Source organism: Haliotis rufescens, unplaced genomic scaffold, assembly GCF_023055435.1.
Source record: "Haliotis rufescens isolate VD_foot unplaced genomic scaffold, xgHalRufe1.0.p SCAF_40, whole genome shotgun sequence".
Lineage (NCBI taxonomy): Eukaryota > Metazoa > Mollusca > Gastropoda > Lepetellida > Haliotidae > Haliotis > Haliotis rufescens.
In genome coordinates, this window is record NW_025964113.1 from 2,470,016 (window position 1) to 2,497,451 (window position 27,436).

Sequence of the window (27,436 nt, forward strand, 5' to 3'; positions counted from 1 at the left end):
CACCTCTCTGCTCCAGCATCCCATTATTACCACCCTCTCAGCTCTAGCATCCCACTCCAATATTCTTCTCAGCTCTAGCATCCCACTATCATTCTCTTCTCAGCTCTAGCATCCAACTCTCATATTCTTCTCAGCGCTAGCATCCCACTATCATACACTTCTCAGCTCTAGCATCCCACTATCATGCACTTCTCAGCCCTAGCATCCCACTATCATTCTCTTCTCAGCTCTAGCATCCCACTATCATATTCTTCTCAGCTCTAGCATCCCACTATCATATTCTTCTAAGCTCTAGCATCCCACTCTCATACTCTTCTCTGCTCTAGCATCCCACTATCATACTCTTCTCTGCTCTAGCATCCCATTATCATACTCTTCTCTGCTCTAGCATCCCACTATCATACTCTTCTCTGCTCTAGCATCCCATTATCATACTCTTCTCTGCTCTAGCATCCCACTATCATACACTTCTCAGCCCTAGCATCCCACTATCATTCTCTTCTCAACTCTAGCATCCCACTATCATATTCTTCTAAGCTCTAGCATCCCACTCTCATACTCTTCTCTGCGCTAGCATCCCACTATCATACTCTTCTCTGCTCTAGCATCCCACTATCATACTCTTCTCTGCTCTAGCATCCCACTATCATACTCTTCTCAGCTCTAGCATCCCACTATCATTCTCTTCTCTGCTCTAGCATCCCACTCTCATATTCTTCTCTGCTCTAGCATCCCACTATCATACTCTTCTCAGCTCTAGCATCCCACTCCCATATTCTTCTCAGCTCTAGCATCCCACTATCATACTCTTCTCAGCTCTAGCATCCCATTATTACCACCCTCTCAGCTCTAGCATCCCACTATCATACACTTCTCAGCTCTAGCATCCCACTATCATACTCTTCTCAGCTCTAGCATCCCACTATCATACTCTTCTCAGCTCTAGCATCCCACTATCATTCTCTTCTCTGCTCTAGCATCCCACTCTCATATTCTTCTCTGCTCTAGCATCCCACTATCATACTCTTCTCAGCTCTAGCATCCCACTCCCATATTCTTCTCAGCTCTAGCATCCCACTATCATACTCTTCTCAGCTCTAGCATCCCATTTTTACCACCCTCTCAGCTCTAGCATCCCACTATCATACACTTCTCAGCTCTAGCATCCCACTATCATACTCTTCTCAGCTCTAGCAACCCACTATCATACTCTTCTCAGCTCTAGCATACCACTATCATACTCTTCTCAGCTCTAGCATCCCACTATCATACTCTTCTCAGCTCTAGCATCCCACTATCATATTCTTCTAAGCTCTAGCATCCCACTATCATACTCTTCTCAGCTCTAGCATCCCACTATTATATTCTTCTAAGCTCTAGCATCCCACTATCATACTCTTCTCTGCTCTAGCATCCCACTATCATATTCTTCTCTGCTCTAGCATCGCACTATCATACTCTTCTCAGCTCTAGCATCCCACTATCATACTCTTCTCAGCTCTAGCATCCCATTATCATACTCTTCTCTGCTCTAGCATCCCACTATCATACTCTTCTCAGATCTAGCATCCCACTATCATACTCTTCTCTGCTCTAGCATCCCACTATCATACACTTCTAAGCTCTAGCATCCCACTATCATACACTTCTCAGCTCTAGCATCCCACTCTCATACTCTTCTCAGCTCTAGCATCCCACTACTATACTCTTCTCAGCTCTAGCATCCCACTATCATACTCTTCTCAGCTCTAGCACACGTCGCTATATAAGTGCAATAATCTTGGACGCGACGTTAAACCCAATTTCACCTCACCTCTAGCATCCCACTATCATATTCTTCGCTGCTCTAGCATCCCACTATCATATTCTTCTCAGCTCTAGCATCCCATTATCACCATCTTCTCAGCTCTAGCAACCCAAACAAACAAAACCATAGAATTATTCTTATTTAACCTGATACATAACGCCATTTCATCTGTCTATGTTAGTCCTCAACATAAGGATACTGGATCGCCTTGGTGTGTGAAGTAATTTCAGCACCGCGCGTCATCGGAGACGAAAAGGTATCAGTTTCACTAAGGCAACACGAAACGAGATTTCTATGTGTTTGTGATCGATGATAAACGATGTTTCTTATTGCAGGTGATCAATCATGTCTGGATATAGACTAAATAGCTTCAACCAGCCGTCACAGGGGGAGGTGTTCAACGACCTCTGGAGTCAGATTTCTCACAGCTTAACTGGTCACTCCTTGCACCGCAGGAGGAGGTATTCAACAACCTCTGGGGTCACATTTCTCACAGCCTTACTGGTCACTCCTCGAGCCGCCATAACATCAGCCCAACCCTGTATGGAGCACGGCGGGGTATGGCATTGAGTCGATGCTGGGAATGTGAAGTATTAACCAAACAAACATGTCCATTTCCTGACTCTGACCGGCACTAGAAAAGAGATCAGAATCAACCTTTATCTGAGCCAAACGTGTTTGAGCTACAATAGTTGGCTTTGTTATAGAATGACCCAATTTACAGATGGTGTAAACTGACAGTATATTTGTTTGTTTTGTTTGTTTGTGGCTTAACGCCGCACTCAGCAATATTCCAGCTGAATGACGGCGGTCTGTAAATAATCGAGTCTCGATCAGACAATCCAGTGATTCACATCATGAGCATCGATCTACGCAATTGGGATATGATGACATGCATAAACCAAGTCAGTGAGCCTGACCACCCCGATCCCGTTAGTCGCCTCTTACGACAAGCAAAGTCGCCTCTCACGGCAAGCATGGGTTGCTGAAGACCTATACTCTACCCGGATATAAATCTGAAATAAGCTGATCACTCTCCTGACTTCTCGCGGCACGTATTTGCGAGGACGCCTTAAAATTACTTTAAAATATCAGAATCGTTTTAAATTACTTGTGTTATAATGTTTTGCTATCTTTTTTGTGCAAAGTTATTAATCATGAAAACCAATGGACAAAGATTGTTATAATTCAGGCAAGTCAATTACGGATAATTTGATACTTTCATTATATGATTTCAGATATGTTTTTATGCCTTCCAAATTGGCGGAGAAAATCAAGACGCAACGGGTCATTATTTGTGCCGCAACAACTAATTTAGAAATATCCGTCTAATATTCATAAGAATGTTATATGAGAACATCTCTTAGTAATTCTTTAAACTGGAGAAATATAACAAGGGTACAGACTACCCATGAGTAGGAAGAGTGGTAACTTGCAGTACGGAGTTGTCTCCCCTAATGATACCAGGATCCTCTGGTTGAGAGTACAAATCCCAGATTAGGCCTGATTATGATTATTGGTCAATCAACAACTGTGCTCGTGTTTTCACAAAAGTGAAAAACCCAACACGCTCCTAGTAATCACTTAAAGGTAAACATCGAGCTCTCATTCGAAGCGCTGCTTATTGGCTCAGTGAGGCTTACACATATGTCCTGGTAGCTGATGGGGCGTTAAGCAATAATCACTCACATACTTGGTATTTATGGCACTCGTGCGGAATGGGAATTCCATTGTGACTATTGGGATCATGTAGTGCTTCTTTAGGTCTTCCAACGTTCGGGAGACATACTATAATACACCAGCATATATTTTGCACCTCCGAGTGTAGAGATATATCGTTGGTGTTAACACAGCGCCCTCCATGAAAGGGCGTTCATTAATAGGATATCGTTGAGAAATTGTTTGTTGTTTAACGCCGCACTCAGTAATATTCCAGCTATATGACGGCGGTCTGTAAATAATCGAGTCTGGACAACACAATCCAGTGACTGACATCATGAGCATCGATCCACGCAATTGGGATCGATGACATGTATCACGCGAGCCTGACCACCCGATCCCGTTAGTCGCCTTTTACAGCAAGTATGGGTTGCTGAAGACCTATTCTACCCCTGATCTTCACGGGCCTAATAGGATAATCACTAACTACACAACTAACTAAAGACCACATGATAACAAGAACATCCCTTATCAGAATAGATCAGTATAAAAGAAATTATATACCACTGAACTATTAAAGAACATTTACTAGCGCTTTTAGGGGTATTATCTAATACCTAGGGCAGGCGACGAGATATCAGCTTTAAAGCCTATCACCAGTCACCGTCAGTGCTACATCAGACGAGGGATATCATTCAGATAGAACTATCTCTTAAGAGGAAGGCGTGTCAAAATTTTAAGAACGATGTGTTTTGAAATGTGCTTGGGACGTTTGGCCTCCTCGCAGGAGACATAGTCCTCGACAAGTTGTGAAACACTACCGTTCGATTGGAGGAACGATATGTCAGCCCAGACCATGAATTATGATTTTGTAGAATGATTCATTTGTATCTGATAAAATCTTTAAAGTTTATGTGTATTTTTCAAGTGACCTGCATCGCTGATATTTTCATGAGAGACACACTCACGAACAAACTTGTTATTTGAAAGAAAAGATACATCTGGTTTTTTTCATTATTATTTCTTTTCTTACTAATCCTTTTGTTTACTTCGAAAACGATATTGTCCGGCGTATTTTAAAGTGTTATTTCAGTCGAGTGAGTTTATATTTTCAGATAAATACATAAATGCATCACTAAATGCATATTTAAAACAAAGGGTTTTGTAATAATGCGTCTCTATGCCATATATCCCGTGTTTAGACTAACATCTAGTCTCTGAAATGAAAATATCTTACCGAAAAAAAACCAGTTGTTACATTATCTTAATAAAAATATAATATTAAAGTGCCCTGATACTCTCTTCATTTTCAGCCTGAGACTGCAGTAATTTAGACTTGCCATGGACCTATACAAGTCCGTGGGCTTGCCAAATATTATAGACTTGCATGGGCTATATTGGATATATTTGGATCAGTGTCTGTATGTCAGACTATCCCGTTTTCCCAATTTCTCAATTTTGAATCGAGGCCGTCCAAGCTATTGTTCCTAGTGAGTGAGTATGGTTTTACGCCGCTTTTAGCAATATTCCAGCAATATTACGGCGGGGGACACCAGGTATGGGCTTCACACATTTTACCCATGTCGGGAATCGAACCCGGGTCTTCAGCGTTACGATCCAACGCTTTAACCACTATGCTACCCGACCGGCCCTGTATTGTACCTAGAATGATCACTATATATTTGAGCGCTAAGTGTACTATATGTCCAATTTCATTAACGCCAGATTTTCTGCTCCATTACGATACTTTTGCGCGCTGTGCGGTATCGTATCGGAGTAAAAGATCTGATTTTAATCAGATTGACCAAATACTCCCCGGTTTTAGAATCTGGTATTGTTTGTGTTCCTTCAACAATGACTTTCGAAAACAACTGGATTATTTTTACACTCCAAATTATATTTTAATAATTAAAAGAACGTTAAGACACTGATTCTAATTTTTTCCTGACGGTTGCGATTGTTTTAAATCAATTGTTTAACCTTTAAATAGAGGCGAGGCTTCGTTTTCTGGTGCCAATTCTCAATCCAGGTCCAGACATTGTATGTCATGGTTGAAACTGAAACAGGTCTCCGTGTAATTGTGACATTCATTAACTGCTACAGTGATATACATAATAGGACCTGAGCCAGCTTATAAATAAAGTGGACCCGTGAAGATCCGGGATAGTCTTCAGCAACCCATGCTTGCCGTAAAAGGCGACTATGCTTGTCGTAAGAGGCGACTAACGGGATCGGATGGACAGGCTCGATGACTTGGTTGATGCATGTCATCGTATCCCAATTGCGTAGATCGATGCTCATGATGTCAATCACTGGATTGTCTGGTCTAGACTCGATAATTTACAGATCGCAGTCATATAGCTGCAATATTGTTGAGTACGGCCTTAAACAACAAACAAACAAACTACAAACAAAGTGGGGTCTTCAATCAAACTTGCTTCGATGGACTTTAGTCCCCATTTAAACTGACATGACCGACATACTGACCAGTCCGTCGATAGAGCACCGTGGTGGTTTGTCCTTACATCCTGTATGTTGTATGATGTAGAATTGCCATGGGAGGATGCGGCAGTGAATGTAACCATCACGTCATTTAACTGTAACATTTAAAAGAATACCGGAAGGCCTATTCAAATTGAATAATGACATATCGCCAACAAAAGTCTGACAAGGTAAAGATCAATTATCTGTTTCCGCTCTGCAAGTGATAATAAAGAGCTGACTGGCGAAGTTCTGTCTCTGTTATCCTGACACAGCTGTCCCTCAGTTTAATCATCCACCATGTATTTGTTGCTTGTATCACACCTCGTGTTTGTTCACGACCATTCAATACTACCCTCGTAACGTACGTGTTACATACAGCAGAACGCCGTTAATTCGATGTTCACGGGACAGTCGAACATATTTCGACTTATTCGTAGACCATACTGACACCTCCAGGTCAGAAGGCTACTTATCCCGTGAAGATCCGGTTAGAATTGGGTTTTAGCAACCCATGCTTGTCGTAAGAGGCGACTATGCTTGTCGTAAGAGGCGACTAACGGGATCGGGTGGTCAGACTCGCTAACTTGGTTGATGCATGTCATCGTATCCCAATTGCGTGGTTTGATGCTCATGATGTCTAACACTGGATTATGTTGTCCAGACTCGATTATTTACAGCCCGCCACCATATAACAAACACACAAACAAACATAAGGCTGCTTAAGAATTGTCTTCAATTTTGTTTTGCATTTAAGCAGATATGAACGTAAAAGATGGTGTTCACACTAAGTGCAAATTCCATAAACGCAAAATAATATTGAAGACAATTCTTAGAAATAAATAAGTCAACAATAATGCCCCCAAAGACTCGAGCTCCTTATTTTGTCATCATCACAAATACCTGTAGAAAACAATAACAAATCAGTGAACTCTTTCAGCGCAAGAATGGAACACAAGCGGAAATAGACGGAAGAATAGTCCTATAGTGGGCGTGGCGTAGTTCTTGGTTTAGTTTGTGGAAACGCACACTGATTATAATTGCTTGGCTAACCAATCAAGTACAATGGAATCACTTACGACCTATTTACATTATTGATAGCGATCTTCGAGTGAAAAGCATCCGAGATTTCACCGTGTGTAATGAGTGAGTTAGTGAGTGGGTTTGAAATTACGCCGCTTCGAACAGTATTCCAGTTATATCACGACGTGTCAGCTTGAAGGAGGAGAAAAGTCCGAAGTGATGCTGTATTCTTAGACGTTTACCTCTTTGGTTAGCCCCCAAGACGCTTATGGTGCTGACAAACCTAGAAACATAATGAGGGACTGGGTGATTCTGTGATTCGAACCTGGCTAATTCCGATGCCTTAGACAACTGGGCCACCAGTGCCATTCATTGCATGTTAAATGGCCGTCGGTCTTCAGGGGTGTCTAAAGTACAACTGAAATTGAAAACAATGGTAGCCACGTTGGCCGCCAATAGTGGACATTACACTCAGACATGCGTCAGGCCCTCCTTCAACATTCGCACCTGACTGATTTAGTATATAATGGAACTTCATGTCTTGGCTCACTACACACGCTAGTGTCCACTAACATACTAGCTCCGGGTTCAATAACACTTTACAGCCTCAGTAGCTAAAATAGTACATTTATTCCATGACACGTGTTAAAAACCAATCTCCAAATTTCAAAGCATAAACCAATTCCTCACGGGCGCCGGCACCAACATCAAAGACTCTTCCAGACATGACCTAAGTGTAGAGGCCATGATACGTGCTAAAAACATTGCGGAACAATTTCTCTGCGAGTCTGAGTATGAATGGTTTTACAACCTACAGCGCCCTATTTGCGCTGGTCTGGCTGGGAGGTGAAAGTCAGACTAATGGGTAGGTGCTGAGTTCCATGCATTGTTACCCCAGACGGGCCGAACTTCAAAGAGATATGTAATATGGTTATAAGTCGCGAAGACGTGTGTGGAAACCGGCATAGAAATAGCCTGGCCTGGCTTACACGGCAGCTCGGACTAATCGCCTGTGAGAGGGGCTGTACACGGACATCTAATATACATGTCGACTCTATTGCTTTCTGGACTTTGAATTTTGCCCGAGAGACTTGCTAGTGGTTATTTTCCACCAGGTGATTCTGCAAGTGTTGTGGACGCGATGTAAAACGACTATCGATCTTCTTCGTGAAGGTTTCTTCCCCTTGGCGGCTGCAATGGACACTTGTTACAATTCTGACTTCATACGTCTAGATATCAGATATATACCACCAGAGATCACAGCCTGTAGACTGTCTGATTATATGTTTATTGACCTCTTCTAACCTTATTGTTTCGTCATCAGCAGGGAGTTTCTTTGAGGTTTCAGCTCGTGTTTATTGATTGACGTAACGGTATTTAGTCAAAGGTTGGGACCGAGTCCAAGCTGAGAGATAGCGCTATGTATTTTTATCTCGAATTTGGGATAGGCGGACAAATCCATAAATAAGTATGAAAATTGTGAGGTGGTCGGGACCTGAGAATAGGTTCGAGATATCGGTACATTCGAGATAACGGGTTTCGACTGTATATTCTAAACAAAAAAAACATCCATGTATTAAATGGGGAAACTGACCACCCTCCCAGTCGGCTGAGACGCTGAAAATCACTGTGCAGAGTTGCGTCCCTTTGGTGTGCCAGGAACCTATTGTCGTGGGTTCGAATCCAGTGGTGAACGTTGTAAACGTGTAAGATCGATATCGGTATCACTTATGGCTGTCCTCACACATCAAGAGGACATACTGTGACATAACAGAAGTACTGATCAAGCGGGCGTTAATCTGAACTCACTCACTCACTCACCATATTTGAAAGGTAAAGGTAGCATATGTATCTCTGTTACAGGACATTACACAGAGTACACGGCACGTTGGAGTCATAACGAACTCTCACTAACCATTGTTGCGTTACAGCGATGGCAGGATTGTTCATTAAATCAACCAAGGGCCTTCAATCAGTTCATGACTATACTTAACAGCTACCTTATCTAACCTCACTTCTCAAACAATTCCAGGTGCGCGCGCGTTTGTGTGTGTGTGTGTGTGTGTGTGTGTGTGTGTGTGTGTGTGTGTGTGTGTGTGTGTGTGTGTGGTTTGTTTTGGGTTTTTTGTTTAACGCCGCTTTCAGCTATATTTCAACTGGATGACGGCAGTCTGTAAATAATTGAGTCTGGACCAGACACTCCAGTGATTGACATCATGAGCATAGATCACAACATTTGGGATACAATGACATGCATCAACCAAGTCAGCGAGTCTGACCACCCGAACCCGTTAGTCGCCTTTTTCGACAAGAATGGATCGCTGCAGACCAATTCTTACCAGATCTTCACGGGGTTTCCACTTTCTTGACTTAAAATGGAAGTCATAACATCCGCAGATGGACTTATTCCAATGTATTTACAAAAGTTACATTTCAGCATGACATGCAATTGAGTAGAGGATAAAGTCTCAGTAGTATTTCAGCGGATAATTGACAACGTCACATCACTGCTTTGAACAGTACTACAGTACATATCATCGCCTCGGCTTGACGTTGGAAGAAATCTCAAAGTGACGCAAGTCGGAATTGAAATGCTTGGTATCATAACCGGGTCGAATCAAAGATTTGAAACCCAAGACCAGCGGAACCTGGCGCGACTAAGGGGAACAACTCTAACTTGTGATTTGCGGCGCCTTGGGTCATTAACAGTCTCATGGACACACTACTGAATAAGTTTCATTTGATACCGCAGTCAGTATGTATTCAGCTGTATCACGGCAGGGAAACATAAACAGCTTGAAAACCAATGTAAATGTGCCCACGTGTTTACTTTATTTATTAATGGAGGTTGGGCACGGGTGGCCCATTGGTCTCAGGCGCAGCAATTCGCTGTGCAGAGTTGCGTCCCTTGGGTACACCAGAAACCTACGATTGGGGGTTCGAATCCCGGTTCGCCCCGATTATGTCTCCAGGTTTGTCAGCACCATACCCGTGCTCGTGTGTTTCATCAAAGTGGTAAACGTCTGAGTCCTGCATCACTTCGGTCTTTCCTCCCATATTAAGCTGACACGCCTTGATATGACTGGAATAATGTTCAAAGCGGCGTTAAACCCAAATCACTCACTATTAAGGGAAGTAGGAGGTGAATTATCTGATATCTGCCTTATTGTACAAAATGATTACTTCTTTAGTTTGGGGGCCGGAATCACTCGATCGTCTTAACTGCCGTTATTCGGTTGTGTGTCTTGTGTTCCTTGACTGTCATTTTGTTTCCATTACCCAGCACCCCCATCCCCAGCAATACACCCACCCACGCCACCCCCACAGGCATAAATCGGCTGTTGTCACCGTGTTAAACATTCCCAAACCAACTAGCGTGTTATTTCCGGCAGTGCATTTGTTGAAAATTAGATTTGACGTTTTTCGATTAGGCTGGCCTCGAAACATCGATATGATGTGACAAGTAATATGGAAAAGTGGTCTTAACTTGACTAAACAAATTTTATTCATGTTTTTTTTCTTCATTTAATGTTTTTTCGATTGTTTTTCGACACGCATTTCTTCAAATATGCATAGAAACGTCGTTTATGCCAGGTAATTAAGTGAAGATATTACATCACACACGATACTTTCTCTTTTTCAAGGCGTGTTGGAAAACAATCGAATTGACCAATAAGAAAAAAATAGAACGAAAACATTTTCCTATTCCGAACAAACAACATAGATGATGAGAGGAATTGATGTCTTCTTTATTTCAGATTTTTATGCAAAGATCGCGATTTCCACGTTAAAAAGTATCCCACTCCACTAAAACCTCTGTTGGTCGAAAATCGATGGTCGACAGTTTCTCTATGGGATCAGGGGTTCTGTCATCGTCCTCTTGTCAAACGAACGAAATCCTCTGTTCGGAGCAAGCAGGGAACACAGGGAAGGCGAGCATTGGGACGATTGAGCGAGCGGCCGCCGTTGAGACCTGACAGCTACCAATTCATCAGACGGCAGAGGAGCGATTCTCTTCCCGTTGTTACGTCCAAGCGAACCTGGTGGGTCCTCCAGAATAGAACAGGGATGCGTTCCTCTTACATCACCGCCAGTTATCACAGTTCTTCATGGAAGCTGGAACGGACATGGTCGTTTGTCTTAGGGTATATATTGAAGTTCTTACTGCACTGGTACGTCATTCGCTTTAGCTGATGTTTCAGTATTGGCAGTTACCGTGCGGGAGTCTGAATTGGATTTTTCAAAGCTTTGGCCAATTTTGTAGCAACACTATTTTTTTTTATGAATGGGTTCTTCAGAATATTAGGATCGACACAGGAGTATGTATGGGATAAGTCTGTAAATTTCGGGGGGCGGTCGGGAAGCCTAATGGTTAAAGCGGTCGCTCTTCACGCCGAAGACCCGGGTTCGACTCCCGACATGGGTACAATGTGTGAAGCCAATTTCTGGTTTCCCCCGCCGTGATATTGCTGGAATATTGCTAAAAGCGGTGTAAAACCATACTCATTCACTCACTCACTCACTGTTAATTTCGATTCTTGTATCTCTGCCATATTGAAGGGAGACAAATTGAGAGCTAATGTGTCAGTGAATGGTATCTTAGTGTTATTAACATTGGTAAATATCTGATCTTAAAACCCACGATGTAGGCCAGAATTGTTACTAAAACATGAATTGACCCGTGAAGATCCGGGTTAGAATAGGTCTTCAGTAACCCATGCTTGACGTAAAAGGCGACTTTGCTTGTCGTAAGAGGCGACTAACGGGATCGGGTGGTCAGGCGAGCTGACTTGGTTAATATATATTAATGTCTCCCAATTGCGTTGATGGATGCTCACGATATCAATCACTGGATTGTCTGGTCCAGACTCGATTATTTACAGACCGTCGTCATATAGCTGGAATATTGCTGCGTGCGGCGTTAAAAAACACACAAACAAACTAAAACATGAATTATTTGTGTACGACAATATCGATGGAAATGAATTCTTCTCTCCTGTACTGTTTGGGAGCACGGGTGGTCCAGTCGTCCAAGGAGCCGTGATTCGTTATGCAGAGTTGCGTCCCTTGGAATGCCATAGGCTATGGGTCTGAATCCTAGATTCGTCCTGATTATATACCCATGATTCGTCCCAGTACCCGTGTTCGTGAGTTTCATCCAAAGGATAATCGTTCAAGCCCTGCATCACTTTGGGCTTTCCTCCGACGTCAAGCTGACACGCCGAGATGTAACTAAAATACTGTTCAAAACTGTCAAACCCAACTCACTCACTCATGTGCGGATTTGTTACATATGTCCATTGTAGAAGCAGTATAGCGATCGCAGATAAATATTTTTTGGTATTTATGTTAACGCCACATTCAACCTGCAGTGCATATTGCGGCGACCTGTTAAAAATCGAGCCCGGACCAGACAAACCAGTGGTTGATATTGTGAGTGAGAGGTATGATGGCACGCTATCATGTTTGTTTGCGTGTTTAACGCCGCGCTCAGCAATATCCCAGCTATATGATGTCGGTCTGTAAATAATCGAGTTTTGACCCGACAATCCAGTGATTGACATCATGAGCATCATTACGCTCAATTGGCATCAAACCAAATCAGCGAGCCTGACCACCCGATCCCGTTAGTCGCCTCTTACGACCACGGATTTTTAAATAATATTTTCAATATTCATATAGCAGAGACTGCTTCCAGTCTAGGTTGAGCATAGTGCCCCTTTAAGTTTGTTAGCAGTAGGTGACCACGTGATCATTCTACAACGCATCAGTGGCTCCTCATCTCTTTCCACACACACTCGCATTGAAACCACATGGCGGGGTGGCGTAACGTTGCGGAAACAAGTAGAGTGGAAATATCCCCCATAAAACCATCACGATTCATGTTGGAGGATGCTGCTACATTTCACAAATAAACACACCTCCCACCTAGACGTTCATGACCAGGGTCACTGCGCGCTCAGATGTGTAAAACACGTGCTCGAATACTAGGCATGGATCACGTGAATGCAACGTTGCAATTACTAGCATATGCTGAAATTGTAAACTTCGCATAATTTAATTGCCTAGACATCCGTTTCAACGTAACATATTGCAGAAAATAGTTAGTCGGGTTGATATAACCTTTATTTAATGGCTACATTGGCCGACTGCACTGGTGGTATGATAGTATTATGAATGTTTTTGTGGAACGTACATTAAACCATATATATCGTCGTATTTAACGCAAGGGAGGGGCATTAATACAGATCAGTATGACAACAGTTTGCTTTGTTTAATTTGAAGGAACTGTCATTTAGGATTGGGGGTGGGGGGTGGGGGGTGGGGGTTGAGAGTTTTCCAGAATTCCATGTTTGTCAAAGAATCAACTCATGGGGATCTAGTGAAAAGAGTGTGTAGGTCGGTGGTTCGATCCCCAATCTGATTAAATTCAGACTTTAGTTCTCGCGACCGCTGAACAATAATCTGAAGACATCCCATAAGGGGTCACGTCAGAACGACATTTCACCCGACTAATCAGAGCGTCGCTTACCAGATTATGAAAGTGACAGTCGGAATGTGATTTCTCTCTCGAAATGCAACCTCAAAAACTTTAACACGGGGTATTCCGAACGATAGTTACGGGTTTAACGATGAATCCATACAATCTAGTCCATCTATTAGCCATTTCAGAATGTTCTTTTGTTCAGGTTTCAAATTGGTAATCGAGAATTTGTCAAAATGTGTTTCGAAGCGTAGTCGCCAATTTGAAATTGGTGCCGTAAAGCACGAGAAAGCTCCCTTCTGATTGGTCAATCCATTGGTCGGTCAAAGTTCGTGCAAGGTCGGTCTGACGTGACCCGTAATGGGATGTCCTCAGATATTTGTTTAGCGGTAGCGATAACCAAGATCTGATTTTAATGAGATTGTTCGATCCCCGGCAGCGTGATACGAAACATTAAGAGATGGTACTTGTTGTGAACCTGTCTGGCGCTGGGCAGTAAGGGGTAAAACAAGGACTGGTCGGCTCAGAGTAAATACTATCTGAGTGGGGTATTCATGTGAAACAGCAGCATGGTATCTCGGTGGACTAGCGCTATAAAACTATAAATAGTCCGGACTAGTACCCACTTACACACATCGCAACCCAACAGCGTTGACCGTTGCTCATGCTATCAATCCCTGGTCTGCCAGGTTCAACCTCCATGATTTACAGACCGCCATGAGATAACGGAAATATTGCTGAGTGGGGCGTAAAATAACACTCACTCACTCACTCACTCCGTCAAGGGGCTAGTACACCATGTCATATCTCGCCTTCCCGGTGTTTCGATTTGATCCATTGTCTACTGGGAATAGAACCCCCAAAGCTTGGATTCGAACTGCGCCAACGATCACGTGTTTTGAATGTGGAGGTAGTGGTGATGGGGCAGTTGCTGTGAGGCGTGGAAGCATGCATGTTGTCCATGACCCACCCACCCAGCTAGACTGTCCGTAGTCACCCATACAGCGCCTCGAACACGTACAAGTACAGTAAACTACGTTTATAACGAACAAGCTTATAACGAACTGACGGATATAACGAACTTACTTTTTTGTCCCTATAATGTGCTGTAGTTATGCTGCATATATGCTTATAACGAACTATGGTTATAACGAACTAAAATTGGTGGTCCCTTTGAGTTCGTTATAACCGTAGTTAACTGTACATGTATATTCAAAATATCCCAATCAAGTCCACAACCCCTGACAAGGCTAGATTTCTTCAGTTACCGGCTGTGTTGAATTCTGCCGTGAGAATTGAAATATCCCTCGCAAGTCCATAATAACATTTGGCAAGTCTAGATTTCGTCGACTTCTGAATATGAATATCTTCTACAATTTAACCCACAAAAAAGATATTTCAACTCAGACTAAATGTAGTCTATATTGTTCACCAAACTTGTTCTTAGTCTTTTCTCCATGGCAACATTGAGTAAGTGAGTATGGCTTAACGCCGCTTTTAGCAATATGCTAACAATACCATAGCGATGGGACACCAGATATAGCCTTCACACATTGTACCCATGTGTGCGTGTGTGTGTCGATGTGACCGAAGATCGCTTTAACCACTAGCCCACCCCACTGCCCATTCTTTGACAACTGTAGATACATACGACCAGCAGCTACGAAACCATATGCCAGTATACGGTCTGTGGTATGGCATGCATTCAATAATAGTTTTTTAAATATTCATTTTAGCGTCAGGTGTCTGTGCGTATCATACGTGGGGCTGTCATAAAAGCTGTTCCACAATAAATTTATTTTTACAGATTGTAAAATAATCCAATATGTCATCTATAATCTTTAATTTTCCGAACCAAATAACGCTATTGACGAGCAGATAAAAAAGAATGTAATGGAACCTGATGCTTGGCAGCAATATTTAATAATCCCTCGTAATATGGCATCTTCTTCCCCGTGATCAAAAGGCATAATGCTATCTGTGCCACTTCCTTGGCACTCGTTAATGGTCGCCTGCAGGGAGCCGTCCCCGTGTCTCCTCGGCTTCAGAAGATGCTGTTTGTTGACGCCTTCATCCATACAAACCGACGCCATCTCACTCCACTTGACTGGGCTCCTGTCTACCTACACGAGTAAAACCTAAATGCGCTAAGCTTGCTGCGTGAACCAACAGTGGAACCAGTTTAATCACTCCACGGAAGTCATCCTCCGCCATTACGACAATCACCTCGTGACATCAACTGACACCATTCGCTGATCGAAAGGCGTCCATTACATCAGGTGGATAGGTTAGTTGGTCAAGATTGGATGTAGTCTCTCAATACAAGTGGGGTTCAACTACCACAACGGCCGTCTAGCCAGCAGTACCGCACAGCAACGCCGGCGAGGCCTGCTGTAATTCGATAGGTTGCCGCTGTCAATGGAATATGCTGGATTTGGACTAAAGGGTTTGATTGTATCCAATTGCCTTGTCAGTGGGAGAGGAATTGTTTCCACGAGTGACTATTGAGACGACGGGGGGATGTTTGGCTTGTCGACACATATGAGAATGTAGGGCCATGCAGTGTTGAACGCAGTGTGTCTTGGTCTGGTCCTGCAGCATGACATTGAAATATATTTATATTATGAAACAAAACCAATCTAGCTATATATAAAAGCAAGTCTAGCCAGCTCAGGCAAATCAGTATCAGGAATATTAATTGTTTTACGTTTAGAGGAGAGAAATCTATTGTGCGTTAAAAGGTTTCATATACTATATGTTAGTCTAGACTTGGGATGTTCATGTCGAGGGGCGGTCGGGTAGCCTACTGGTTAAAGCGTTCGCACGTCACGCCGAAGACCCGGTTCGATTCCCGACATGGGTATAATGTGTGAAGCCCATTTCTGGTGTCCCCCGCCGTGATATTGCTGGAATATTTGCTAAAAGCGACGTCAAACCACACTCACTCATGTTGGTCGAGTTAAAGATACTGTGTTTGTCACATCGGTAGTGGCTGTCGTGAAATAGATCACGAGGTTGAAATGAATTAATGTGCTGTCCTCGTGTCTGGGTTGTCCATGCAGGTCGTAGCAGACTGTCATAGTGCCGTCACCGTCACCATCTCTAGTTGTACCACACTCTCTACTTATACGAAGGAGGGTGCACAAGTGTCTAAGACTCGCTCTGCACGGGTGCGCCCTTTACAGGCGTACCAGACACCTATGATCTAGGGTTCGAATCCATGCTTCGCCTTGAGATTCTGTTTCTAGGTTTGTCAGCACTATACCTATTCTCTTGGGTTTCGATGGTAAACGTCTTACACCAGACTAACATCTAGTCTCTGAAATAAAAATAATTTAAAGAAAATACAATTGTTAAATTAAAGGAGCCCAGAGACTCATCTGTATTCTCAGAAACTGATGACACACTACACTTAACTCCTGCATCACTTCAGGCTTTCCTCCAACATCAAGCTGACACGCCGTGATGTAAATAAACTAAGATCTGATTTAAATGAGATTATGCATTTTAGTATCAGTTTATACTGATGATGTTCACTGAAGAAATAGTCGTACTTACGTTATTATTTATACTATTCTTAATGTTGTGGTGTTATGTTCTGACACGGACATTTTTTTTACTACATAGTCAGTTAGGTTTTATTAACTACGCTAAGTGTGTTGAACTGACCCCACCAAAACTACATCTGAAACATGCCCCTATTGTGACGTCACATTGTTACTCTCGTATGTGGTGGTTCTCCATGTAATGGTAGTACATGATGTGTGGTGATTCGTTCAAGTCTATTCCGATAGTCAATCTTCAGCTGATACCCAGTAGCCTAGTGGTTAAAACGTTCGCTCGTCACATCGAAGACGTGGGTTCGATTCCCCACATGGGTACAATGTGTGAAGCCTGTTTCTGGTTAGTCCTGCACCATGACTGTGGAATATATTTATTTTATTGAACAAAAATAATCTAGAAACGCATACAAAAGCAAGTCTAGCCAGCTCTAGCTAGCTCTATTACACAAATCAGCATAGGGGATTTTTATTTGATTTTTAGAGTCAAGAAGGATATTGTGTAATATAAGATTTCATAGACTAAATGTTAGTCTAGTTTCTGGTGTCCCCCGCCTGATACAACTCACTCATGCACTCACTCACTCAAAGGATTTATGACTTCTTCAACGCTTGATAAAAAAATAGTACAAAAAGTCTGCTACTTGCATTTTTATATTAACTGATATAAAATTATTGCAAACTAAAGAAGTCTGACCTTACACAGCTACGGTTGATATTAAGCGCAAATATCTCGGGACAGGTGAACATTATGCACTGGCATACAGACCCTGAAACAAATACAGTAAACTACGGTTATAACGAACTCAAAGGGACTACTAATTTTAGTTCATTATAACCGTAGTTGGTTATAAGCATATATACAGCATAACTACAGAAAATAGTCGGGACCAAAAAGTAAGTTCGTTACATCCGTCAGTTCGTTATAAGCGTGTTCGTTATAACCGTAGTTTACTGTATATTCAATACAGCAAGTCTCTAATACTTGGCAATGCTAGATTACTGCAGTATCAGGTCTGAAAGGGAAGGAAATGTCTTGGACCTTTCTATTATATTCTATAACTATGATGTTAACAACTGTTTTTTTCTGAAAAATATGTTCATTTCAGACTAGAAGTTAGTCTAACTATCCATCTGGTACTAAATTAATGGTTCACAGCGATCTCATGTTGCTTCGACTTCTCACTAACCACAACATGCAAGAAACCTCAAGCCCGTGCTATGTATCCCTTTATCACTCGCGAATTGTCAGCACGTGCAATCACGTGACTGTATGATTCCGGAGCACGAGACGAGCCTCCACCCCTTCTTCTCCCCCCGCCCCTTCGTCTGGGTTCAATCTGACTCACTCTTAAATACAGACAAATCGCTCCAATTAGCTCTAACATCCAAAGGGACGAGCCGACAATTTAAATTTCATTGTGATAATTGAATCAATGTGAATGTGATTGTTCATAGCGTCACTCAGTACATATGCCCAGAGAATAGCACAACGTCCCTGGTTACTCTGTTATCAGCTACACTACGTGACTAAACAATTTGTTGGTTTGGTGATATCATATTCATCGGTGATTGTTTGTGTGTATCTCAGTGTCATATCACTCTTGTCATTTATCATCATATATCTGATGAAACGTCATGTGATAACTGAGATATTGCTCAAGGATATAGATATGATAACCGCCGCTACAGATAGTATACGTACTACGTAAAGAGACATTAAAACTTATATTTTACAAACGCTTCGTGTATTTGCTGCTTCGTGTGGATCTTTTCATGATATGAACATTTGACTCAAAGAGTTATCAAGTGTCCGGCCATATTTACATTTTTCTAGGAGGGCAGGGGGTGTCTTTTTGTTAGAAACATATCTTTTCGTCAGAAATTAGCAGGAGCCGAACAAACATTTGTGCAACTTTTTTTCAGGCTATCCATCATATCCCTCAAACGCTTTTTTTATTTGGGGGGGGGGGGGGGGGGAAGCCTGAAGCCAAATTATATTTTTCAGCGTTTTCTGAGATACATCTCATCCCCGAAGAACAACAACTGGCTGATCGCTGTATCGGGAGAGCTGGCCGATCCTCGTCGTTCTAATTTAATTTCACAATTGTGTTATACGGACCATATCAAACTCAGAAAATCTCGAATACAAACAAATATTTCCTTTATTTAATGTAATGTCCCGTTGCTCCAGATAATCAAGTCAGTATCACGCATTTCCCAAAAAAAACATGCTATCTCCAGGCCCAAGTCGGCGAGGAAGAGTTACAGCGATCATAACCTCGAGACGCTTCACGCTGCCACTAATTTAAAACTCTGCACATCTTTTCAAGGGTTGTATTTTAATGTCTGCAAACATCCCTGACATCCAGTCTCGACGGTATTATCGATTTCAGTGGACAAAAGACATTAGCAGGAGAGAGACAATGAACCGCCAGATTGGAACCGTGTCCCCTGACTCTACAATTATTTTCTGAGATCTCTGATGGAATTCGCAGCGTCAAAAACTTCTCCGCCAGCCCCTATCCCTCCCTACCCCCACTAAGATCAAAAACAAGGGACCAGGTCGGTGTGCTGGGGCAACCTAACATTGAGTCATCAGTTCATTCGTATTAAGTGATCAGTGGACATAAAGATCAAATTCAGTCCATTGTTCTTCCGCTATTCCCGGTCCGCGAATGGAATGTGCGTTAGGCCTTCCTTTGGAGCTCGTCTATTTTTAATTAAATACTTCAGCTCTGAATAATTTGAATTTTAACATCTGAACTTTGAAAGGGAGGCTGGTTTAGTGGATGTTCCCAGAAAGAACAATGACTGGGAATTTTCCTAATTGTGACAAATAGGTCGTGAATACAACATCGTTTGTGCACATACTTTATATGGGGTGTCTCGATATTAACAAAGAACACAACCGAACGCCGAATGTCAGTGGGAGACATACTAGGTTTTATATATTGGTCTTGACGTTGACAAAGTGAATTGATTCTTATCCTCCGCGTCATCTCATTAAGGGCAGAGATTATAATAGACTCTTAAGGGTAAACAGGATGGTGTTTGTTTCATGGAGAACCGTGATAATGTTTCTAAGTATGTTAGAACAACGCCCGTGTACGTGGGTTTAACCAAAGTGGCAAACATCTGACACCAGTTTCACTTCGGGTTTTCCTCCCACGTTAAGCTGTCACGCAGTGATATAACTGAAATACTGTTCAAAGTGGCTTTCATCCCAACTCACTCACTGACAAACCCACGCGCACGGATGTGGTGCTGGCCGACCTAGGAATATAATATGGGAGAATCGGGATTCGAACCCGCAAGATGAGTTATGGTGGGCCAGTCGTCTAAGGGGCCGCAATTCGCTAAGCAGAGTTACGTCCCTTGTGCACGCCAGAAACCTAGGATTGTGGGTTCGAATCCCTGTTCGACACTCTCGTGAAGATCCGGGGTAGAATAGGTATTCAGCAACCCATGCTTGCCGTAAAAGGCGACTATGTTTGTCGTAAAAGGCGTCTCAGGGATTGGGTGGTCAGACTCGCTGACTTGGTTGATGCACGTCATCGATTCCAATTGCGTGGATCGATCCTCATGATGCCAATCACTGGATTGTCTGGTCCAGACTCGATTATTTAGAGACCGCCGTCATGTAGCTGGAATATGGCTGAGTGCGGCGTCAAACAACAAACCAACCCCGGTTCGCCCCGATGATGTCTCTAGGTTTGTCAGCACCATACCCGTGCTCGTGGGTTTCACCGCAGTGGTAAACATCTGAGACCTGCATCACTTCGGGCTTTCTTCCCGCATAAAGCTGACTCGCCTTGATATAACTGAAAACTGTTCAAAGCAGCGTTAAACCCAAATCACTCACATACTCACTCACTCGAATTCGCAATCATACTATGGGAATGTTATTGGCTGCAACTTTGCACAGCGAATTTCGGCGCTGTAGGCAAATGGGGGCCACCCACGCCTCACCGCTCGTTGAAAATGTGGTGTTTTGCCACTGCCCATTTCCAATTCGAATTCTATGACAAGAAGTACGGAATAATAACAGTTGTACATAACGATTTGGGTCAAGCTTCAGTATACGATTCCATGTTAACGGTACCTGTAACCTCCTTATAAAATCTTCATAAGAGGAATTGTGCGTGTCGGAAAACCATTTCCAGATAGATTCATCTTTCAAAAATCTTTTGATTGTAGGTTTTAGTCAATTAATGAAAGTTCTGATTAAACCAAACACGATTATTTCCGTTGGAATGAGGGTGTCTCTGACATTTACAAGCCATTTACTTGCATCTTACGATACGACTCTCGTATAGTGGAACATCGATACTTTGGGAACCGTTGCGTTGCTATCCTAAACTGTCGGGGCAAATGAAAGTATACACTTGAAAATTGGATGTGACCCAAGTACTGACGTTATCGAAACGTTACAACAGTCGCGACTGTCGCCTAAACACTGTAAACCTGAGGTTCAAAACACAACTATGATACCCGCAACAAATACATCACTATCGGTTAAGCAATTCTTGTTTGTTTCATTTTTAGTTACCACTAAACATGGGTGTATAGTATCTTTTGCCAGGCAATTTACATGGTGGAATCCTTGACGAGACATGCCTGCGACACATTTTGACCTGAAAATGTCCTTTTGCCGCCCATTCGTAAAAATGCGACAGTTGCGACAAATGTTGCGTTGTCGCGCTTTGGATAATTTTGTCGCTTTTTGCATGGTTAGGGCGACAATGTCTCGTCTTGAACTCCACACTACTGGCACATTCCACGCTCTGGCACGTTCCAATAATGGTTCATAATCAAGTTAAATGCCCTGCATTAGGGAAAAAACTAATTACAAAGCACTCTCCACAGCTCCGAGCCATTTACAGCAGGCATTTTAGGAGACATTGTGCGTGTGCAGCAAACATTCTATCACTACGAAATCTGAGTTCAATGTCTGGTTTGCCCGACTTAGATCCACCAAATATTGCATGACTATTAATTTTGGGTTTGACTTTTCGAGATAACACACTGTATGTCCTATATTGATCACACTGTATCCAATATAACATGGTGCACTTATAATAAAAAATATTTACATAGTGTTGGGACGTCTGTAAATGTTTATGTGTTTCTCTTCTCCCTCAGATTCTAAAAAGCAGCCCCGTTAATAGAAAAGGGTTTTAATATCAACTTATTCGCCCAACAGGTTATATGTCATCCCGCTCTGGAAAATAATAAAACAATTTCCACTTGTATACAAAATATTAGGTGGTTAGGATATTGGAAGAAGGGAAATAACTCTGTCTAAAGCCTTAACTGGCTCAATATCCTCTATATATTGACAGGGTATGAAACTCCCAAAAATTTCAGCCAGACCACAGGACTGGCTAGCTGAAATACTTGCCAGCCCTGACCAAAACCTGCCTGCCCACTATAATCATATGTTTCTCAGGATAAGCTAACGGGGTTTCTTTTTGGTTACATTTTATCATTCATCTTTACATGTGAATTAATGCTTATCATCGGGAAATATTTTGAATATTTTCACATATGAAATATAATCCGACCGTCGGGCAGGGGGATTTGAAAATCTGGCAGCCCGAGTTGAAATCAACCCGTCTCGGACGGTCGGGCAGGCAGGTATTTCGAAAACTGATATTGATTCATTTCATAGCAAATATCTTTAAGAGTCTTTGTTCCATCGAAAGCAGCACTCTGAGAGGTCTGATTCAGTTGTCACAGATTACAACAGTATGTCTTATTTTCAGCAGCACTATCAGAGTTTTGTTTCAGTTGTTTGAGTTTAATTGTCACTGCGACTTGGCCCATTGAGATATGATGTTTGTTGTTTTGTTTTTTGTTTAACGCCGCAGTCAGCAATATACCAGCTATATGACGGCGGTCTGTAAATAATCTAGTCCAGGCTAGACAATCCAGTGATTGACACCATGAGCATCAAACCACGCAATTGGGATACGATGATATGCAATCAACCAAGTCAGCGAGCCTGACCACCCGATCCCGTTAGTCGCCTCTTACGACAACTATAGGTTCACCAGTTGAGTGAAAAACAATACTATGTGCTCATGTAAAAAATAGTTAACAAAAGTCATTTTCAAATATACACATTCATCCCATTTTATATTACCAGTAGATATCTCAGCGAGCCTGACCAACCGATCCCGTTAGTCGCCCCATAACGAGAAGCATATTCACCTTTTACGGTAAGCTGAAGACCCATTTTAACCCAGACCTTCACGGGTTTGTTTGGAAAGAAGACGTATTGTATATGCTGAAGTTATCTATCGTGATCCTGGTGGTTAATCAGTGAATCCGCGGGAGATTCACGGGTTTCAGATGTGAACAGACGGACTGATGGATATCAAATCAGGTGGAGTGATGGATAATATTCGACAGCAGTTCAGATGGACTGAGATCCCATTCTTGCTTGCCGCGAAAAGCGATTATGCTTGTCGTAAGAGGCGACTTACGGGATTGGGTGGTCAGGCTCGCTGACTTGGTTGATGCATGTCATCATATCCCAATTGAGTGGATCGATGCTCACGATGTCAATATTGCTGAATGCGGCGTTAAACAACAAACAAACAAACAAACAAACAAACAAAACCATGTAAAATTATTAATAGTGCTCATCCATACAATTTTGTTGTTACATATTCAACTTCTGAAATAATGATTTTAGAAGGCGAGATCAATTTTAACGGTCAGACCCTCTATCTGTTTTGTCCATAGAGCAGTCAAACACGCCAAATTGATTTTCACACCATAACGCATAAACGCAGCCGTCAAATGGCGAGAATACAGCATAAATTCCTGAGCATTCCGGAAAGAATCAAAATGGTTATGGTCAAGGGGAGGTAACTCTAATGATAATATATTCCAATATGGCGGCACCCATAAGCATGTGCTCGAAGTCATAACAAATACGAGATTTAGTTTCCTTCCAGAAGACATATCTGCTACAATCTGACAATGCCTATTAGATATGTTGGCCGGGAAAGCTATTTCCGTGGAAAGACGCTCTTCGAGATTGCGGCTAACTTAAGAAATTGTGGCGAGGGCCGAGTTGTGACAAGATTCAAGTTCGCGGAACGCTACGAAGAAAAAAGCTATTATCGACTCACCAAAGTTACTCCTGATCTCTCCGACAAGGTACCATAGTTGACAGCACTTCATTGGCACTTATGTCTAATGTCCTCAAATATAGGCCTACTCGGTCAAGCGGTATTATTGTTAAGCTAAGCTGATGTACTCGAATCTAGCAAGCACTGTGATCAAATGATTATCAGCTGATTATTCAAAATCTAGCTGACCTTCAATACCCGAACAATACAGTCTGTTCGGCCCAGATTAGAAGGAGTCAGGTCAGTAAGGCACCACAATTTATGTTCAAGGGTCTGTGGATCATGGATCAAATCTCAGACTGATAATGATCCATGGTCATAGGTTTCAGCAAAGGTTTCTACAGCCTGTATCCTTTCAAACTTTCCATCCATGTCAAGTTGACAAGCCATGACATTACTGAAATAGTGTCCATGTGTTTGTTTGTTGTTTAACTCTTCACTCAGCAATATTCCACCTATATGGCGACACTCAGTAGATAATCAAGTCTGGACGAGGCAATCCAGTGATTGACATCATGAGCATCGATCCACGCAATTGGGATATGATGACATGCATCAACCAAATCAGCGAGCCTGACCACCCAATCCCGTTAGTCACCTCTTATGACAAGCATAGTCGCCTTTTATGGCAAGTATGAAGCTGAAAACTTACTCTAACCGCGATCTCCACTGGTCTCACATGTTTTCTGCATGAGTTCAATGTCCCAGACTGAGGCAACATTATATTTCAACTCACTCTCTCACTCCAAATAAAGAGGAAAAGTAATTAATTTTAATATGAATATACCTTGCTGTTGTTTAAAGCTCACTCAGCAACATTCCAGACATAAATAATTATAAAGTCTTGCCCAGACAATTGAGTGATTGATACCATGAGCAACAAGTTGCCGAGCTTGACCTGATCATTAACGAAATTAATTTGCCTCTTAGACCAACATACATTGATGGGGATATATTCTAACCTGGAATCTCCATGGGATATACTTTAAGAGTACATATGTACATGGGGGCTGGTCGGGTAGCCTAGTGGTTAAAGCGTTCGCTTGTCACGCTGAAGTCCCGGGTTCGATTCCCGACATTGGTACAATGTGTGAAGCCCATTTCTGGTGTCCCACGCCGTGATATTGCTGGAATATTGCTAAAAGCGACATAAAACCATACTCACTCACTTAAGAGTACATAGAATTAATAACATTCCATTCATGATGTTTACCTTGTTTATCAAGTTGAATTCCTGTTTACAGACCACTCGCAGTGGGAAGGCCTGGGGGGTGAAGGTGTTCAGGGGAGAGAACCTGGGTGTGCGTCAGATAGATGCTGGCATGAAGGCAGACTGGAGGCTCATACCCAGGGAGGAAGAGAGTACCTATTGCCAGGAACTGTCCCAGCCCCGGCCCAGGAATGTGGTGCCCAAATATGCTGACATTCCTCCGTTGCTGGGACTCCTCGCCAAGCAGGAGATGTCCGCGAGGGGAGAGGACACATCACAACCTCTGAGGATGGAGCTGAATATTAAAAAGGATTTCCTGAACAGAGCAATACAGGAAGATACATGATGTCTGCACTCGTTGTGTGAGCTGTGTGTATCTACAGGTGTGTGAAAGTTCCTGCAACTCCAGATTCATGGATGAAAATATCAGTCCTTCAGTTACAATTCAGCTGAAGTACCGGTAATCATGTGTGAGAGCCAAATTTATTTCAACCAAGAGTGACTATCTTTAGATGAAAATGTGTTTATGAAAATTTGTTCAAGCCACAATCACAAAATAATGATAATTCAGAATCATGTTTCTTTACCAGTATGGTCTGTTGGAAATACATAAAACATGTAATGAGTACAGTATTGTATGGTGCTTTGTTCTACTCACAACATAGAATGAGAACAATCCGCAGGAAGAGAATACCTCGTCCTGAGTTGGTAATTAATCTTTCAAGGAAAGTAAACATGTTTTCCCTTTAAAACTGACTAAATCAGAAAATGTCGTTGCAAATAAGCAGGGCATGGAATGATTCAAGATATGACATCCTTAGCTTCCTGACACAATTCACCCCAGATCAACTCGTCCAAGCTTGGATAAAAGGTGGTTTGAATGATTTTACTACTGCTTCACAAGTATACAAAAATAATCATTTAATACATTTATCAATGCCTTTATTTCAACAATGGATAGTTTATAAGATATGTTAGTGTTAACAAAGGGATAAATAGGCACAAACAACAGAAAGGTGTTTGTTCCAGTGCAGTATCTACTGCTGAAGATACATCTCCTTCACAGGGAGTTAGATGGTGTCTGTGTCCAGAGAATAGTACTTGTAGACAGTGAAGGAGTTGTTTGTTGTTCTGCATTGTATCAGAGACATCTACCCATAATATAAAATTGGATGAGTGTGTATATTTCAAAATGGGTTTTGTTGTTTATTTTTCGCATGAGCACATATTAGTAGTATTTTTCACTCAACTGGTCAACCTATAGAATTAGTCTTCAGAAACCCATGCTTGTCATAAGAGACTAGCGGGATCAGGTGGTCAGGCTCGCTGACTTGGTTGATGCATGTCAGCGTATCCTATATGTGTGGATCAAGGCTCACAATATCAATCAGTGAATTGTCTGGTCTAGACCTGATTATTTACAGACTGCCATCATATAGCTGGAATATTGCTGAGTGCGGCGTTAAACAACAGACAATCAATCAATCAATCAATCAACCAAGAAAAAGACGTTGAAGGATTGTTTTTAACCTGCCTGGCCCTCAGCAAAAGGGGCTAAACGAGGACTGGTCGGCAGAGTCAGTATACTGTGTCTGAGTGGGGTATTCATGTTAAACTGCGGCATGGTATCTCAGTGGGCGCACACACATACACACGCATACACACGCACACACACACACGCAGGTTAAGATTACGTATAATTAACAGGGGGCATATAGCTGGGGACACATCACTTCTGATCTCTGTAAAACTGGAAGTGCACTGTTGGCCCAGTGGTCCAATTTGGGCACCGCAATTGTCTGTACAGAGTTGCCTCCCTTAGCCGCCGGCATCAACTGGATCGGACCATTGTGATCCATGTCTCAAACCGCAGTGCTCGTGGTTTCACCATAGGTAAACAATAACAATCTATTATAGAAATAATGTTTAAATTGGCTATATAATTAAAGAAGGGAAACAACACTGTAAGAAGGAAAGAGTTGAAATATTGATCGGCTCTTCGTAGATTCAAAATTTGCTTATGGACTATTATCTCGACTGGTCTGACTTGGGAAGCGACACCTATCG

General features: G+C 42.3%; 1 protein-coding gene across 1 annotated transcript; it reads left to right on the plus strand.

Moving 5' to 3' along the window:
• Positions 1-23,911: 23,911 nt before the first annotated feature.
• On the plus strand, positions 23,912-26,562 carry LOC124138537 (28S ribosomal protein S34, mitochondrial-like). The gene is made up of 2 exons (XM_046505243.2): positions 23,912-24,187; positions 25,404-26,562. The coding sequence occupies exons 1-2, from the start codon at positions 24,008-24,010 to the stop codon at positions 25,713-25,715; spliced, it is 492 nt and encodes a 163-aa protein (XP_046361199.1). The 5' UTR covers positions 23,912-24,007; the 3' UTR covers positions 25,716-26,562.
• Positions 26,563-27,436: the final 874 nt, after the last annotated feature.